The 18,314-nt window shown below is 60.7% G+C and overlaps 1 protein-coding gene across 3 annotated transcripts in view; it reads left to right on the forward strand.

Annotated features, from left to right (window-relative positions):
- The first annotated feature begins 334 nt into the window (after positions 1-334).
- COL18A1 (collagen type XVIII alpha 1 chain) overlaps positions 335-18,314 on the forward strand; it is a 116,263-nt gene continuing 98,283 nt past the window's right edge. For 2 of the 3 annotated variants that reach the window (XM_054468296.2, XM_054468297.2), the window contains exons 1-2: positions 1,150-1,275; positions 1,428-1,522. In XM_054468296.2, the coding sequence (XP_054324271.1) occupies positions 1,265-1,275; positions 1,428-1,522 (106 nt within the window). In that variant the 5' untranslated portion in view covers positions 1,150-1,264. Of the gene's footprint in view, positions 462-1,149; positions 1,276-1,427; positions 1,523-18,314 lie in introns of those variants that run through there. The other variant, XM_063659709.1, reaches the window with a different exon arrangement.

Raw genomic sequence — 18,314 nt, forward strand, 5'->3', positions numbered from 1 at the left:
AGGACTCCAGGTTTGAAGGCAGATGCTGGTGGGGACCTGGCCAGGTGGATGGGTGGGAAGAGGTGAGATTGGGCAGGATTGGGCCTGGGAAGGCTGAGGCAGGCAGGGATGATGCCAGCAGAGGAGAATCCCAAGCAGGCCCCGCGGCTGGGCTGCGGCTGGAGAGCTCCAGGGGCGGAGAGGAGGTGGGAGGCAGCAGTCAGGTTGGGAGGACCCTGGCAAGCAAGCCCAGAGAGGAGGGCCGGGAGGGCCGGGTACTAGAAGTGTGACGTCACTGCTGCCTCCTGGGGCTGCTTCAGAGGATGGGTGGGGTCACGTGTGGGGAGACCAGGGAGACTGAAAACCATGCTGCTTGGTCCAGGCATAGGAGATGAGCCCTGGCCGAGAAGGGACAGTGTGGATGCGCCAGGCGGAATCAGAGAAAGCCGTCAAGCCAGTGCCATGAGTTTTGTGCACACGAGGTGGGAGCAGGTGAGGGTGGTTGCTGGTGTGAGGGCTCTCTAGTTGCAGGGAGCGGTCCGGTCGGGTGGGGGCACAGCTGCCAGGAGGAAAGCGCCCAGGGCCCGCAGGTGGGGCTCAGGATGCTGGCCCTGAAGAAATAGAAACAGGGTTTTCACCTGGGAGGGAGGAGGAGCCTGGGAACTGGGGAGGAAGAGGCTCTGCTGGGCCGGGTCCTGGGGACAGGGGGACCTGGGGACAGATCTGGCCCTCGCACGCCCCTCCTGTCTCGCGTCCCTCCGTGCAGCCGGGGCAGGACCCTGCAGGGGCTTTGCGGGCCGGAGGTGCCGGCTTCCTTCGCCATCCCGTCCCCCCCGCGGTGAATCTCCCCCCTTCCCGCTGCCCCACGGGACTCAGGGGCTGGGGTCGCAGCCCGGCGGGCAGCGGGGTTCACCTTCCGCATAAACCTGGGCTTCCTCGCGGGGCAGCCCCGGGCCCTAGGCTGGGTCGCAGCCTCGGGCAGTTTCCTCGGGGCGCGGCGCGTCCCTGTCCGTCCTCGCCCGTCCCCGCCGCCCCCGGGTCTCGGCCCGCCCCGTCCTCGCAGCCGCAGGTCCGCCGCGGCGCCCGCCCCGCTCTCCCCTCCCCGGGCCTGGCCCTGCTCGTCGCTCCGCCCCGCGCCCGCCCCGCCCCGCGCCCGGCCCCTGCCCGCCCCCTGCCCGCCCCCTGCCCGGCCTCTCAGCGGCGGCGGCTGGAGCGCGGCGGTCCGAGCGGGTGCACCGCGGCGGAGGAGGCAGCATCCCGCGGCGCTGACGGTCCTGGGGGGAGCATGGCGCCGAGGTGCGGCGGGGGCTGCGGGCGGGGGTTGGGGGACGCCAAGGTGAGGCTGCGGACGGGCGGGGGCTGCGGGGCTGCGGGGCCGCGGGGCCGGCGGAGGTCGGCGGGGGTCGGCTGGGTTCTGCGGGGCCCTGACCCGTGCCTGTCCCGCGCAGGTGTCCCTGGCTGTGGCCGCGGCGGCGGCGCCTCCTGGACGTGCTCGCGCCCCTGGTCCTGCTGCTCGGGGTCCGCGCGGCCTCCGCGGAGCCAGGTAAGACGCGGGCGGGACGGGAAGGTTCGCGCCGGTCCCCGCCGGCCTCGCCGCCCTGGCTGGGGTCCCCGCCCGGCTCCCTCACCCCCGCCCCGGCCGCTCTGGGTTCAGCCCCGGCCCTGCCCACGCGCGCGGGAGGCGCCGGAGCCGGACGGAGCGGGCGGGGCGGGGTGGCCGGAGTCCCGCCCATTCATTCTCCCCGCGGGGTCCGGGCCGGGAGGGGTGCGCGGTGCGAGCGGCCGGAGTCCCCGCGCGGGGACCGAACCTCCGCGGCCGGCGGGGTCGTCGGTGCCGGGAGGGCTCGGGGCGGGGCCGCGGGGTCTCGGGAGACGCGGCCTGTGTCGCCGTCACGGCCTCGTCCCCGCAGCGCCGGGTCCCGGGACTGACCGCGGGCGGAAGGCGGCGGAGCGCGGGGCGTCGTCTCCGCGTTTCCAACCTGTTGAGGCGAAGCCGCGCGGGCTCCCAGGCTCCTCGCCGCGGGCCGGGCCTTGTGCGCCTCTGTCCCCACCGCCCTCAGGCCTCTGTCCCCGCGTCCGCCGTGGTGTCGGGTTGCGCGGTCCCCTTTGATGCCAACCGAGCGCCGCGCGGTCCGAGAACAATGCCCAGAAGCCGCTGCCCCGCCGGCCTCGCCGCTTCCCGTGCGCGGCAAACTGTGCGCGGGGCCCGTGGGGACCTTCCTGTCGCCAACCCCGGGACCCAGTTCCCCACCACGCTGCTAACCGGGGCCTCCTGCCTCCAGCCAGCCCAGCAGAGGCCCGGGGGAGGCGGCGGGGACGCGGACCCCAGGGGAGCCCCGCCCAAAGGGCCTGGGTGCCTTGTCGCGGGTGGAATCCCACCCGGGGGTCCAGGCAGCCAGCCCCTGCCTCCGACTCGACTCCACACCTGCTTGCTACAGCGGGTGAGGAAGCAGGAAAGGGGGAGGGAGGGAGGGAGGGAGGGATGTCGTCTGGATTCTTGTAATAATTTGTTTCATTGTTTCCAATCGACTTAGTCACCAGGTTAAATAGTAGCATAGACCTTTCAGAAAAGTAGCTACCTTATAAGTAGATGTGCTGAAAACACCTGCTTGTTGAGTCGTAGACAATTCCTCATTTACTGTGTGAACTGTAGGGGGTGAAGCACTGGCGGAGAGCGGCTGTGAGCTCACGCGGCTCCATCCCCACCGCGGCCCAGGGTCACTCGGGGCCATTAATCAGGCTGCAGAGCTGCCCTCTGAGCCGGGCCGCCAGCGCCCGCAGGGCCCAGACCAGGGCTCCCTGGGCGGGATGTTTTAAATCGCACAGGGACAAAGGAAAGGAAAGACGCTGGGGCCCAAGCCCCGAGCTTATGAAACGTTATCAAGGAGGAGATGTAAAAGGTGATGGTTTTTTGCTTTTGAATAGAAAAAAAAAAAATGTTAGTCGAGCTTTGGTGAGATGCAGTCTTGAGATCTAAGAGTGGGGTGTAAAGTCAGTGCAGGCCTCAGCAGGGAGAGTTACCGTTTGCCAAATGGGCTGTGCGTTCCTCTTCTGTCCCGGGCCTGCCCCAGCCTCAAGCACTCTGGGGCAGGAAGGCCCCTTGGAGGTGTCTAATGGAATGTGGAAGGCGGGTGGCCAGGAGGCTGAAGCGGAAGCAGGCCCAGAGAGGGGTCTGGATGCTGCCCACACACCCCTCCCCCAGCCTGGAGAGAACTCAGGCTCCAGGCCACCCGCAGCCGGGGTTCCAGTCCTTGCAGGACCCAGTCCCCTTGAAATGGGAAAACAGTCGCCCCCTTTAGGGGTTACTGGAGAAGAGCTAATGTGTCTGAAATGCTGACTCTGGCAAGGGTTTGAGTTGTTCTCAAAACTTAAAAAGCACCCTTGAGAGTTGAAGGCCTGAGGCCCAGTTTGCTGATTTGCACATTTTTTTTCTGGCCAAGAATGATGCATCTTTCCATGTCTCTGTGCTATACTTGATCCCTAGAAAAGTCTTTTGCTTTTTTGTGTCAGGATTGGTCGCTGTGATGCTGAGGTTCTTGAATGGTGTTTGTGCCTTTCCCTGTAATCAGGAACCTGGGGGCTCAGTGGTCACTTGGCTGCTTGGTTGCCACCCAGCTGTGTGAGGTGCCACAGTCTTACCTGCAGTCTCTCCTGTGGTGGATTTGTGTGTGGGAAACAGCCATGACTCCCGAGAGGTGCTTGTAGTCAGTGCTTCAGAGTCAGAGTGGCTGAGGAAGAGGACTGTGTCACCGGGGCAGTTGCTGATGCCCATGGCCACACCAGGAGCCTGGTCTCATGAGTCGCCTTGTCTCTGAGCCTCTCCTACACTCCACCATGGCATCAGGCTCTCCCCCTGCCCCCCTGCAGCCCCCAGAAGATGCACGTCCTGCCCCTGCTCACCACTAGGACCTCTTCCTGTCTGGTGGTCAGCACAGAGCCCAGTGGTGTGGGTACAAGGCAGGGTCCCTGTGCCTCACTCCCCATTCCCTCTGAAGCCCTGCAGGGATTGGGCTTCAGTGACCTGGGTTCCGTGGGTGTGGCTCACCCCAGGGCACACGGCATCTAGGTAAGAGAGACCCTCCTGTAGAAGGTGGTCTTGTTTCTGGGCTCACCCACTGGGGAGTCTTCAGGATTCAGATGCAAGGGCTTTGGAAGATAGTTTTGAATTTCAGCAAAACTTGTTTTTCAGGGCACTCCTGTTTTCCTATAAATGAAAGCACAGCGGGGAAGTCCTCTGTAGGAAAACCTAGAAGGAGCGAACTGCCCTGCTCCAGAGTGCAGGCGCCAGACACTGGGGGCCAGTCCGGGAGAGCCCCACTTCACCTGCTGCTGTTCCATTTAAAAGTGCAAGGCACACCTGTGTACATGCACACACACACACAAAAGTGCACACATATGTGCACACACATGCCCCCCGCAGGTGTGTGATTCTCACGTAGTTATGCTGCATCCGCACAAACTCTTTCTCCCTCAGAGTGCCTTGTTCTGTCTTTACCTGGATTGTTGAAAAGGCTGGGTTCTCTGGGCCCCGGGAGTGCCAGGGGATCCTGTGGTATGAGCAGCAGCACCACCGCCCTGGGAGCAGCTCCTGATTGCTGGAAACAGACAGTAGGGGCTGGGCTGGACGGAGGTAGAAGCTGCAGCCTGCAGGCAGCCCAGAGAGAGGGGCCCCCACAACACCCTCCCCACCCCCTGCTCACTGTGTAGGGGCAGGGAGTATGCAGGCAGCTCAGAGAGAGGGGCCCCCACAACTCCCTCCCCACCCCCGCTCACTGTGTGGGGGGAGGGGTGCCTGCTTCTGCTCAGGAAGGAGACCCGCCTGGGTCTGGCTGTGGAGCGTATGTTGGAGACCCCAGGCCACCCTGGAACTCTCCAGGTGAAGCCCAGGGATCCAAAGAACCTCACAGCTATGGGGGATGGAGTGGGGCGACACCTGAAACCTCCAGCAAGTCTCTTCCTCTCTCAGCCCCAGGCCTGCAGAGGAGGGTGTGCCAGCCAACTGGGCCTTTGTGCCGGCACTAGCTCCCCACCAGTGCTCAGGGGTCAGGTGCAGAGGCTGGCAGGGACAAAGCTGGCTGTGGCTGAGAACAGCCCCCAGGCTGGGGCTGTGTCTGGAGGGGCTGGCCATGGCCCTCACCCCACTCCCAGCATGGGGCACTGGACCATGCAGAGAAGCGGCCACCCCAGTGCCTGCCAGGGCCAGTCAGAGCTGCCACCCTCCGGGCTGTCTGTTAGCGGGCGCCTGTCAGAGAACAAGACGACAGGCCTGGCCAGGCCCAACCCCACGGCGAGATTTCAGCAGCTGGCCAGCGGTGGATGGCACAGGGCCTGAGACAGATGTTCCCTCGTATGGTGCTGTGCAGGGCAGGGGCGGAATCCTGGGAAACTAAAATACATGTTGGGTGCCCTTATACGATGATGATATTTGGTACATTTTGACATACTGTGGCCCATGAAGATCCTGAAAGCAGTTGGGGGCACTGTGGGGTGCTCCTCTCATCCAAGGCCTCCCAGGCCTGGGAGTTTGGGGTCTAAGGCCCTTTTCGGGGCCCAGGCACCTGCCCAGAATGACTGGGCCGCTGATACCCGCCTCCTGGAAGCCTTGCCAGGGCCAGCACTGGGCGGTCACAGGCCAGAGCCCAGCACCGGGCGGTCACAGGCCAGAGCCCAGCACCGGGCGGTCACAGGCCAGAGCCCAGCACCGGGCGGTCACAGGCCAGGACCTGTCCAAGGCAGTGGAGTGCCAGGCAAGTGAGGCCCTGCCATCTGGTGCCTGAGCGCAGACCCTGCTCCACAGCCAGTGGCCGTCACCAGCCTTGCTGCCTCAGTTCCCCCTCCTTAACCCCGGGGCGGGAGTGGCTGCTTCCTCCAGGTGTTCTGTGAGCGGCCGCTAGCAATTGTGTAAAAGCCACATACCACACACTGGATCTTTGTTCCAGACCCTGTGTCATGTGAGGAGACAGCCAGCCCAGGCAGGGAGCTGATCTGTGTTGTCCCCTGGTGCTGCCCAGGGCCACAGAGAGTAAGGGAGCGGCGCTTACCAGCCCTAGCGGTAACGTTTTAGATGGTGGGTTTGGGCCTCTGCAGAAGGGCTGTCAGGAGGAGTTTTTGATCACGGATGCGCTGAGTCAGATGAAATGTGGCGGCTGCAGGGGAAGCGTCTGTGCCCCGTGCCTGCAGGAGCATGCCTTCTCCCTGCAGCTCCTCTGGCGCAGGCAGGCCCCGGCATGGCTGTTCTGGCTTCTTCCACAGGAACCATGGGAAGGGGAATTATTCTCAAGTCCCTGCATCTTTCTGGCACTTTCTGGCATTTCATGGTGGCAGATGGGGTCACCTCGCCACCTCGGGGCTGATCCCCTGTGGGGCCCCTCTTTCCCACAGGGGCCTTGTGATGGGCAGGGCAGGGCAGGCACCAGCACCAGGCTGGGTGGTGGTTTGGCTCTCACCACACCGGCTTCCAGAGGGCCAGCAGGCCTGCGAGTGGGCACACGCTGGTGCTGGGGCCGGGCACTGGTGGGGGGGTCAAGGGCTGACCCCTGCGGGGAGTGCCCGTGGACAGACACTGGGGGTCAGGGCCGACCCCTGCGGGGACCCCTGCGGACAGACACTGGGCCAGAGCAACAGGCAGGAAGGCCAATGGGAACGGCAGGAGGAGGGAGCGTGATGGGTTACCGTGGCAGAGCTCGCACCCACCCCCCCAGCCGTTTGTTTGTTCGTTTGCTCATCTATTTTGGTCTGAAGTCCGTGCTTTTGTATTTCCCCACCGTTCCGTTGAGCAGCTTTAACATTTGCCGCAGTTAGGCCTCTCTGGAATCTGTGCTTAGAGATTGTGAGACAGCGTCAAGTTTCAGCAGCTCGGACTCCTCTATCTGCGGAGAACCTGCCAGCACAGCTGCTCCTGGGGGCAGGAGAGGCACTGTTTGTTTTGGGGTGACGTGAGCTGATGGGAAAGCCAGGCTGGACATAGCTCCTGGGCCAGCAGCCCATCTTGGTGGCGGCTTCACCCCGTCTGGCATCTCCGGTCCCGGAGCATGAGGGCTCAGGAAGAGCCTCTGTCTGATTTGGCTGCTCCGGAGGCCTCGTCTGGACACACCTGGGCAGGCCCAAGTCCACACACCCCATGACCTTGGGGACTGAGAGAGACCTTCCTTCCATGTTACAACTTAGACAACGGGAGACTTTGTTTTGGGAGGAATCACTCAATTCAGGTGGACGCTGCTGCTGGGCGGGACATGGGAGAGACAGGGGTAGCATCCCAGGAACTCCGTGGGCCCGCGGCGAAGTCCCAGCCCTGCGGCTGCCAATGCAGGGTGTTATCCAGGGGCAGGACATCGTCTGCAGTGGCTCTGCCTTCCCCAATGCCAGGTGACCCCACAGAGGCAGTGTCTGTGACCTCTTCCATGTTGGGGCTAAAGAGGCCAGCAGGGTTGGGAGCCGGCATTAGTGGAGGACCTCGGAGCCCAGGGCTGTGGGCTGATGGGCGGCGAGGCCCCCGCCAGCTGCTCGGGGAGAGCCCAGCCACTGTTCTTGGTCCACCTGGCCTTTGATTCCTTTTTCCTGTGTGCATTTTTGAGCACCTTCTGTGTGCGAGAAGCTGTGCCTGCCCGAGAGGGGGGAAGGAAACACCACAATGAGCCTCGGACACCCACAGTCTGAAGGGCCCGGAGTAAGCCTCAGACGCCCACAGTCTGGAGGGCCCGGCGCTGTGAACGAGCAGTCACAGGGAACAGTGCGCCCTTATCGCTGACACAGGCTCTGGAGGGCCCGGCGCCATGAGTGAGCAGTCACAGGGAACAGTGCACCCTTATCGCTGATGCAGGCGAGGGCTTCGTCTTCTCACAGCTCTTATCTTGGGTGCCGCCCCAGCCAAAGTCAGGGCTGAGTCGGGGGATGCTGTGGTCTGGGACCCGCAGGAGAGGGGAGGGCCTCACTTCTGATGGGCGACCTTCATTTACACGCAGCTCTGCAGCCCAAACGGCCAGGCTGGGTCCTGTCTTTTAAAAAACCTTGCTAATTTGGTTGATGGAAAATATCATCTCAGAGTTCTGTTTTGTGAGTCCCCATCGCCGTGCGGGCAAACATTTTCATCCGCTAAGGGGCCGTCGTGCTTCTCTGGGAACGTGGCGTTCGCTGTGTGGGTGAACGTTTTCACGCACTAAGGGGCCGTCGTGTTTCTCTGGGAACGCGAAGTTTGCCATGTGGGTGAATGTTTTCACACACTAACCGACTGTCATATGCTTCTCTGGGAACGTGGTGTTCGCCGTGTGGGTGAACGTTTTCACACACTAAGGGGCTGTTGTGCTTCTCTGGGAATGCTGGGTTTGCAGCTCGTGCCCACTGCCCTGCAGGTGCCTTCTCTTTCCCCATTGCTTTTTGTCTGTTGATGCTTTCAGTTCTGGATGTCCTGTTTTGCGTACTTTTATTGTTTATGGTCAGCCTTTAACTGGGGGTATGATATTTGTTTTTTTTTTTTTTTTTTCGAGACAGAGTCTGGCTCTGTCACCCAGGCTGGAGTGCAGTGGCGCGATCTCAGCTCACTGCAACCTCCATCTCCCAGGCTCAAGCGATTCTCCTGCCTCAGCCTCCTGAGTAGCTGGGACTACAGGTGTGTGTCACCACGCCTGGCTAATTTTTTTTTTTTTTTTTTTAAAGTAGAGATGGGGTTTTGCCATGTTGGCCAGGCTGGTCTCAAACTCCTGACCTCAGGTGGTCCACCTGCCTCGGCCTCCCAAAGTGCTGGGATTCAAGGCGTGAGCCACTGCGCCCAGCCATGGGGTATGATATTTCTTTAGGTGTGGAGTTGTTTTTCCTCATTTTTCTGGTCCCTTTAGAGGTGGGACCCTGGAGTGGCCAGCAGAGCTCAGGGGCCTGTGGCCCAGGCACACAGACAGTGGAGCTGGCCCTGCCACTTTGCTCATCTGTGGCGCAGGTCTGCTGAGGGGCCATGGGGGTCCTGCAAGTGAAGGTGCTTGAGACCTCAGTGCCTGTGGGGAGGCCACGTGGCACCTGTCAGCTGTTAGCGTTTTGACTCTGCCTTTGTGGATATGGAATTAGAGATGCTTCTCACAGTAGTGGCTAAACTGTCAGGAAGCCTGGTCATCCTCTATGGTCCTCTTTGCCCTCATGGGTGGGATGCCGCCTAGTGTGATGGCTGAGAGCTCAGGCTGTGACCCTGAGTGCTGTGTGGCCATGGGCAGGCTGCTCACCCTCTCTGTGTCTTGGTCTCTAATCTGTGCCTGGGGATGGTGGAGCATCATGGGGCCATACAGGAAAGATGGGACATCACACATCGGCTTCCTGGGGTGCATCCTGCTGACAGCCCTCTGAGGCTGGCCGGTCCTGAGGCTCTAGGGGGTACTCTGCAGTGGAGAGAGGGTTCCATCCCCACCCTTAGGGCAGAGCCCCATAGGAGGGACTGGTTTGCAACGCGAGTAAAATGGGTCCCCGTGAGCAGACGCAGCTTTTGTGCTGCTTCTTACTCAGCCCTGCACCGTGCCTGCTGAACCGACGATGTGTATTAGAGAGGGCAGCCACTCCTGCCTCCTCCAGCCCCGCCACATGTCCACAGGCCAGGGTGCCTGCACCGTGACAGGCTTCACTGCCCCTGTCGTGGGGACCCAGGGAACACCTGCCTCCTCTACTTGCTGGATTTGTGACTGGGTGGCCAACGTTTTCTAAAATCTCCCGCTAAGACCCCTCAGCTGTCAGGAGTCTTCTGAGAAAGCCGGGCCTCTTTTGCCCCGGCAAGGAGCTTTCTTGTGAAGAGGCCGTTCCTGGAGGGAGGCGTCTGTGCTTTGTAAAGTTTAGCCTCACGTGCTGCCTCTGAGGAGGAGTTCAGAGAACATCCGCTTCCTTTCTGTTATCACCTCAGCCTTCCAGCCAGAAAGAAGGAAGCGTCCGTGGATCCCGTCCACGCTAACCTCGGGGTCCCTCTGCCAGCCCTGCACATCCTTGTCCCTGGGCACTGAGGGAAGAAAAGGCCCCGCCAGCCATGCCCAGCACTTGTGCCTGGGACTTTGCAGAGGCAGGGTAGAGGATGGGGAGGGTTTAAAAGGCAGGTTCCCAGGAAATTCCCTAGGTGTGGGATTGGAGGGGTGCTGAGGGAGGTGGCGGACCCTCAGGGGCAGGAGCCTTATGGAGTGAGCTGGTCCATGGAGCTAGGAGGCATCTTCTAGTATAAATTCTCATTTCAGCTAAACAGCTTGCCCTCTCCAAGCCCGTGTGCACCTGAACCATCTCTGCTCTCTGAGCCTCAGTCCCTTGGAGGAGCAGGAGGAGGAGAAAGAGAAGGAGGAGGATCGGGAGGAGGAGGGGGAGGCCCTTTCTGTATTGGATGCACCGCCTGGCCCCAGGCCCTCCTGCCTAGCCTTGCGGCTCTGGCCGTCAGTCAGCTCACTTCTCCTGGCTTTGCTGCTGCCCCACCTCTTCCTGGGAGGCCATGGTGTGCCCGTGCCTGGCAGGCAGTGTTGCTGCTGACCTCTCATCTGTTTTGGGTCCCCAAATCTCAGCCTTGTCTCCCTTTCGGGGGCACATCTTGATGCTGGGTCTCTGATCCCCTCGGGGCAGCAGGACATCCCTGTTTTCTAGCTGAAATGAGACTTCACCCCCAAAGGAATGGCTCCAGCCTGACCTGCTCAGGTTGTTAGTCACACGTTTCTATTGTGAAAATGACTAAGAATGTTGTGGGAGGTTTAGAAACCAGGGAGACCACCTGTCCCAATTCAGCCTTTCCTGTCATCACAGGGGACGTCTGACATTTTAACAGACCCGGGTGGCCTCCTGCAGACAAGGCTCGGACCCTGCGGCCGACTCTGCCCCAGGCCTGGCCCCTGCTGACGGCCGTGCTCCGGGCGTGTGGCCTGAGGGCCTCACGGACAGCCGCCTCCCAGACCAGAAAACAGCCCTGTCCGCCAGCGAGAGGGCAGACAGATGGACACTAACATCCCCAAACCTAAGAAACAAAACCCAAAACCCTCATTTATGCTTCCACTTCCGATCACACGCATAGAAGGCCGAATACTGACCCCGAGCCGACCACCCCGGCCTGTGGGACCCGTGTGTGTGATGAGGCTCAGGATCAGGTGGGGATGACCCTGGATTATCGGGTGGGCCCCGCGTCGTCATGAGGGTCCTTATAGGGAAGGGGCAGGACTGGGAGAGGAGGGGATGATGGAGGCAGGGCCACGGGCGGGGGCTGGGGAGGGTATGAGAAGACTAGGAATTGGGTTCCCCCTGGATCCTCCAGAGGACCCCTGCGGGCACCGGGACTTCCAACTTCCAGTCTCCTGAGCTCTGAGGGACATCTGTGTTGCTTTAAGACACTGACTGACTTGTCCCAGCAGCCAGAGGTGACAGTGCGGCATGGTGTTGGTTCACAGAAGAGGTGGCATTAGTAACCGTGGGAATAAGGGCCTCTCACCTGTGAAGGGCCACTCCATGGGGCAGGAAGCCTTGGATGTGTTCCGAGCTTCAGCAGGACCCTCAAGGCTGCTGGGGGTCAGAATATGGGCACTTCCTGCACACCCAGGGCCACCCCAGGCTGTGGGCTTTGTGGAGACTTAAAGATGAGTCCTCGGCCTTCGGAATCTCCTGACTGTCAATGGAACCTCTGGTCGTCAGGTCCCCAGGATGACCTCCCAGCAGGCCTGGGGCAGCAGCCAGGAGCTGGACACCTGGGGCTCAGGGCTCAGGGCCGGCTGCCACGGGCGGGGCGGAGGAGGGGCAGGACCGTGCGCAGGGGTGGCAGAGCGGGGCTGTGAATGGAGCCCCCCTTCCGGAAGATGGATGCAGGGGGGAGCCGGCACGGTGTGGAGTTGAGAGCGGGGGTGCGGCAGGCGGCCTGGGCAGGCCCCGGACGGGAAAGTGCAGGCAGTGCCATTGATCAGACCCTGGCTGGGGCCTCGGAGTTCACGCCTTGCCTGGCCTTCAGAGAGGTGCGAGCTCTACTTTTGGAGAATGAGGCAAAGGCGCAGAAGCACTCCTGGAAAGTGCCGTCCAGCCCAGTGCCTGGCGCTGCAGCCGAGGGGAGAACTGATGCCGGGTGGAGCCCCGGGTGGTGCTCACGCAGCCAGGCGGGCATGGTGTGTTGGGGGTTTTCATAAAGAAAAGCTGACCAGGTGCGTGCCAAGCAGGCCCTCAGCCCTGAGGGTACTTGCCGGGGGCCGGGAGAGTGTGAGCCCCCGCTTATCCAGAACACCGCGTGGGCCCTCGGCTATCTGGAATGCCTTGCCGGGCCTTTCAGTTATCCAGAACACACAGCCAGACCCCTTTCGTTATCCAGACTGCCCAGCGACACCGGGCAGGTATGCCTCTGTCACCCTGACCCAGCTGAGTTGGGAACATGGCCACACCGGCCCTTCCTGTGGGGCCTGTGAAACCTCTGAATCACACCTCTCATTGGCATCTGGATCGTGGCTCCCTAGACCCGGCTTTTTAAACCTATTATTGGGGAACGGGGACCTTCTCTGAGGTCCATCTTAGTCAGGAGCAGTAGGGCTGGCCAGCCTGGATCTCTGTCCTGCAGCCCACTTTCTGGCCAGGAGACTGGGGCAGCACACACAATCTTGCCATGCCCAGTGTCCTTTGTGAACTGAGGCCAGTGTGGGGGTGGCCGGGGCACAGTCTCCCCACGCCTGGTGTCCTTTGTGAACTGGGGGTGGTGTGGGGACCGTGAGGCTCTGCACTGGTGTGGGGGTGGCTGGGGCAGGGCGGCGTTTGCTCGGATTCAGAAATCCAGGCCCCTAGGTGTTGACCCTGAGAACAGTGCGCTCTCCTGGACCTCGGTCTGTCCTTTGTGACCTGGTCCCCCAGCATCTCTTAGGTTCCTCTGAGGGCAGCGCCTCTCCTGGGCCTCGGTCTGTCCTCTGTGACCCGGTCACCTGGCATCTCTTAGATTCCAGCTTAGGCTCAGCAGGTGCTAAATATTAGTCAGATTGGAGCTGCATGCTGACTAGCACACAGTTTCTAGTTGAATTCGGAGGTGCAGCCTCTACTCTCCCACTTGATTGGAAGCAGCACAGCTCACTTTGGCCGGGTCTTTTATCCCCAGCCCCAGCCCCTGCCCCTGCCCCTGACAACTGTTCCTTTCCCTCGTTCTGCATATCCTCGTTCTGCATTCCCTCATCTGAATTGCAAGCTAGTCTTGCTCTCAAGAGAGTGACAGTGCTTTCAACGTCAGGTATGTTTTCTTGTTCCGTGAGTTTTCAGATATTTGGGAGCAGCTAATTTGATCTTTACCTTTCTGTTTTCAGCAGAAATAATTTTAGTTCCCTAAGTTATTTTTGTTAACGGGCTTTTCTGACTGTCAGTGTTCTTGGTTGCTTTTGGTTGTGGTGGGTCGCTGTTTAGATAATGTGTGTTTTGGGGAATTATCTTTCCAAAGGTGGTGCTGGGATCCCAGAGAGCCTGCCCAGTTTCCCCAGGAGCAGCTCCTCCCCTTGCTGCCAGACCCTGCTGGTTTTTGTATTTCACGTGGACTCGCCTCCTGGCTTGTCAGGGCCTTGTGGGATTCTTAGCCTCTTAATGGATATGAATGGCACCGGCTTGCCTTACCTCCTTCTGGCGCTTACTTCTCTGTGCTTGTGGTCTGTTCCACTGCAGTCTCTGGATTGGACCCCGGCCATGCCTGCCTGCTGTGCAGGGAGCCCGGGGGTTCCCTGGAGCTTGGGGCTCTTTCACCTGCAGGTTCCCTGTCCTGCGGTCTGTGGCTTGCTCAGTGTCGTCAGGTGTCCTCTTCCGACTTGAGGGTCTCACGGGTGCCCCCTGCCCTGCCTGGCCCAGCTGCCCTCTCCGTGGCATTTCCAGGCCCGCGATCTCTCTGGCGTTCTGTGTGCCAACTTCTGCTCCCTCTAGCTCCCTGATGGGCTTTTCAGCACACCCAGGACCTGTGCACCAGGCCTGTTAATAACAACAGACTGTGGGGTGACCTGTGCACCAGGCCTGTTAATAACAACAGACTGTGGGGTGACCTGTGCACCAGACCTGTTAATAACAACAGACTGTGGGGTGACCGCTCTTGGCCAGGGGATGTGGTTTGGCCCAAATCCTCTGCATCCATTGTTGGAGCCACTGTGGTCTGGGCAGAGCTGGGCCCTCTGTCCTGGGTGCCACTCCCATGAAGCAGTGAAGGAGGTGCTGCTCTGTGGAAAACGCTAAGGGTGGGGAGAATTGCACTGTAGGGAAGAGAGAAAAGGGGATTCTGGCCTCCAGCCTCCTTCCCCAGGCCCCACCCACAGCGCAGCTGGCAGCACTCTGTGTCTCCCGCCTCTCCCACCTCCCTAGACCCGTCTTTCCTGGCAGGTGGCCTTGGCATGGCCAGTCCTGCTGCCGCAGGAACCGAGAAGGGCAGGTGCCTGTTCGTTAACGTGTGCCGCCCCCGGAGTGCTGGCTGTGAGTGGGGGCACCTGGCGTGGGGCTGGACGGCCAGGGCCTGCTGTCTAGATGTGCAGTGACAAGACCCTTCCCTTCCAGAGGAGCCGGCTCCGACTCCGAGCTCTTTGTGGGCTGCATCTGCAGATTGAGGACAGTGCTGAGCAGAGCTGACCGGGTGCTCATCCCTGGTAGGGGCAGAGGGGTCTGCATCCCAGCCCCTGGCTGCCGAAGTGGTAGGATAGGTGTGCCCTTCCCACGCCTGCCCGCCAGCATCGCTGAGGGTCTCCGAGCTGGGGAGGGATGTCTCTGGCAGGGCAGCTCAGTGCTGGGCTCATTCTTCCCACGTCAAGGCAGCCGTCCCTTCTTGGTGGTTTCCCTTGCTTTGTGGCAGGAGCTGGTGGCCTGGGAACAGCTGCTGGGTGTTTAGATGAATCCCCGGGCCGGCTCTGGAGCCGCGCTTGCCCGGTCGCTTGTCTGCTGCGGTGACTGCAGAGGCTGCCTCCTCGCTGAGCCTCGGGATGCTCGCCGACGGTTCTCACCTGCTCTGCACAGCCCGCCCTCCTTGGCTCACGTCTCTTCCTGGGGTCTCAGGGAAGCGGCGCCTCCTCAGGGACCTCCAAGGCTGTCTCCGCTTTAGCGTCAGGTCCCCGGGTCCTCCCACCCCGACCCCCTGTGCCTGCGGCCCTGCCAGGCGTGATGACCAATATACATCCTCTGGAGGAGCTTCTGTCATGTGGAACCAGCCAGACCCCCCGACGGCTTGCAGGCAGGGAGATGGAGAAGCAGCCCCTCCACGGGGCAGACAGTGCCATAGTCTTCACCGCCTCAATCTGGGAGCATCAGGGCTGCAGTTCAGCTCTTCCCTGTCCTCAGTAAAGGATGGATGAGAGGACCAGGGTCCCCAGTGTCAGTGGCGGGTCAGGGATGCCAAAGTGCTGAGCAGAAGTTGGCCAGCCCTGGCCAGAGGCTCTGGAGCTGGGCCCTGACACACGATGCCATGTGTAGTGACATGCAACTCTGTGTAGTGATGTGATGCCGTGTAGTGACATGATGCTGTGTGTGGTGACACGGGATGCCATGTGTGATGACATGCAATTCCATGTAGTGACGTGATGCCATGTAGTAATGTGATGCCGTGTGTGGGGACGTGCAATTCTGCATAGTGACGTGATGCCATGTAGTGACATGATGCTGTGTGTAGTGACGTGATGCCATGTGTGGTGACACGGGATGCCGTGTGTGGTGACATGCAATTCCATGTAGTGACATGATGCTGTGTGTGGTGACACGGGATGCCATGTGTGGTGACACACAATTCCGTGTAGTGACATGCCATGTAGTGACATGATGCTGTGTGTAGGGACATGTGATGCCATGTGTGGTGGTACACAATTCTGTGTAGTGATGTGATGCCATGTAGTGACGTGATGCATATGTGGTGACATGCAATTCCGTGTAGTGACACGATGCTTTGTAGTGACGCAATGCTTTGTAGTGACATGATGCCATGTGTGGTGATACGTGATGCCGTGTGTGGTGACACACAATTCCGTGTAGTGACGTGATGCCATGTAGTGACATGATGCTGTGCATAGTGACATGTGATGCCATGTGTGGTGATACGTGATGCTGTGTGTGGTGACACACAATTCCGTGTAGTGACGTGATGCCATGTAGTGACATGATGCTGTGCATAGTGACATGTGATGCCATGTGTGGTGACACGTGATGCTGTGTGTGCTGACACACAATTCCATGTAGTGACGTGATGCCGTGTGTGGGGACAGGCAATTCCGTGTAGTGATGTGATGCAGTGTGGTGATGCAATGCTGTGTAGTTACATGATGCTGTGTGTAGTGATGCGTGATGCCATGTGTGGTCACATGTGATGCTGTGTGTGGTGACACTCAATGCCATGTAGTGACAAGCTTGCAGGATCACCAGGCTGGCTCCAAAGGCTTGGGTCCGGCTCCCTGGGGCCACTGGGTGGTCTCTGAGGCCGCCCATCACTGTTCGGGCCCTGGGGTGGGAGCTGGGCTGCAAAGTGGCCTGGACCTTATTTCGTGCCAGGCACAGTGCTTCTCTCAGCAGATTTATCAGGTGTTTTGGGTGTGAATGCCAGGAAGCCTGGCTGGCGCTGAAGGATCCTCCTCAAAGCCACGGGTGGGCACCATGCTTAGGGACAGGACCTGGGGCTACTTGGTTGCATTATGAAATTTTCATGATTTTTAAACAGTTTTATTTTTTTAAATTACTGAAGTCCAACAGGAGCATTATTCAGCATTTGAGACCCCAGCCAATACAGCGCTGCCTGGAATGAAAAGTAAAATGCCCCCTGAAACCCCAGCCCTCAGTTCTCCCTTCCTGGACCCCACTCCTGAGAATCTTCTCACAACCTTGGCTTATTGACTCCACATTGAGGCCGTGTCCCTGCTCTGTGGCCTGGTGGACCCAGGTAGTTTTGACTCAAAACAGGAATTTGTTTACATCCTTTTATGGTCACAAATAATAAAAAGCAGCTTCTGGACAACAATGAAGTTGAGATAAATACCAGGACCAGACTGGCCACGGGAGCCGTAGGTGGGCTGAGGGTCCCCCTCAGGACCCCTGCATCCTGCCTGAGTGTGCAGCAGCCCCCCGGGACAGGAGCGTTGGGGCCGGTCTCCTCCGCGTCTCCCGGCAGAGGCGTTGCTGTCGCAGCTGGCGCTGTGCATGGCTGGCAGTAGGAGTCTGTGCTTGGCAGCCCTCAACACCTGCTGGATGTGTTTGCAGGGCTGGGCAGGCACCTGTCCCATGGCCCAGTCCCGAGGGTCTCAATGCACCAGCCTGGCAGGACAGGCACCTCCCACAGCCCAGCCCCGAGGGTCTCATGGCACCAGCCTGGCAGGACAGGCACTTGTCCCACGGCCCAGCCCCGAGGGTCTCGTGGCACCAGCTTGGAAGGACGAGAACCTGTCCCATGGCCCAGCCCCAAGGGTCTCGTGGCACCAGCCTGGCAGGACGGGAACCTGTCCCACGGCCCAGCCCCGAGGGTCTCATGGCACCAGCCTGGCAGGACGGGAACCTGTCCCACAGCCCAGCCCCAAGGGTCTCGTGGCACCAGCCTGGCAGGATGGGTACATGTCCCACGTCCCAGCCCTGAGGGTCTCATGGCACCAGCCTGGCAGGACGGGCACCTGTCCCATGGCCCAGCCCCGAGGGTCTCATGGCACCAGCCTGGCAGAACGGGCACCTGTCCCACGGCCCAGCCCCGAGGGTCTCGTGGCACCAGCCTGGCAGGATGGGCACCTGTCCCACGGCCCAGCCCCGAGGGTCTCATGGCACCAGCCTGGCAGGACGGGCAGCAGGGAGTTAACAGGAGCCATTGTGAGGACACTGTGATCTCAGAGCTGTGTCATCGCTGATGGAAGAGGTGACGTCCCCTCCACAGAAAGCGCCTTTGTGGGCGACCCTGGCTCGTCCCCATGCAGCCCCCACACAGGTAGTGGGCTGCCCTCTCCCTCTCCCGGAGTCCCCTCGGGGCACCGAGAACAGACCCCTCCTTCATCCCTGCTGTCAGCTCATGACACCGGACAATTTGGGTCCCAATTATATCTAGAGAACCAGGGGAAAGGTCACGTTGTCTAGACATTAATCCAGCACTGTGGCATTTTTTCCTGGGCCTGTATCCTGGCAACAGGAGGGCGAGTGGGGGCCCCAGCTCCTCCCCTCCTCAGAACCTTCTGGGGCTGGAGGTGTGGCGTGTGCGGGGAAGGCAGCCTGGAGAAGGCGGTGCCCTCGGGCTGGGCCTGGAGTGGGCAGCCACGTGGGACTCCATGGGAGGAGAAACCACGGCTCTCGGCTGTGCTGGGGTGGGGTGAACAGTGGCGGGTAACCTTGGGGAGCTGTGGACGGCCCAGCCTCGTTGGAAGCTGTGCGTGGCCAAGCTCAGGCACCTGCTCTGCCTCTCCCAGTCCTGAGTGTGT

Source organism: Pongo pygmaeus, chromosome 22, assembly GCF_028885625.2.
Source record: "Pongo pygmaeus isolate AG05252 chromosome 22, NHGRI_mPonPyg2-v2.0_pri, whole genome shotgun sequence".
NCBI classification, from domain to species: Eukaryota; Metazoa; Chordata; class Mammalia; order Primates; family Hominidae; genus Pongo; species Pongo pygmaeus.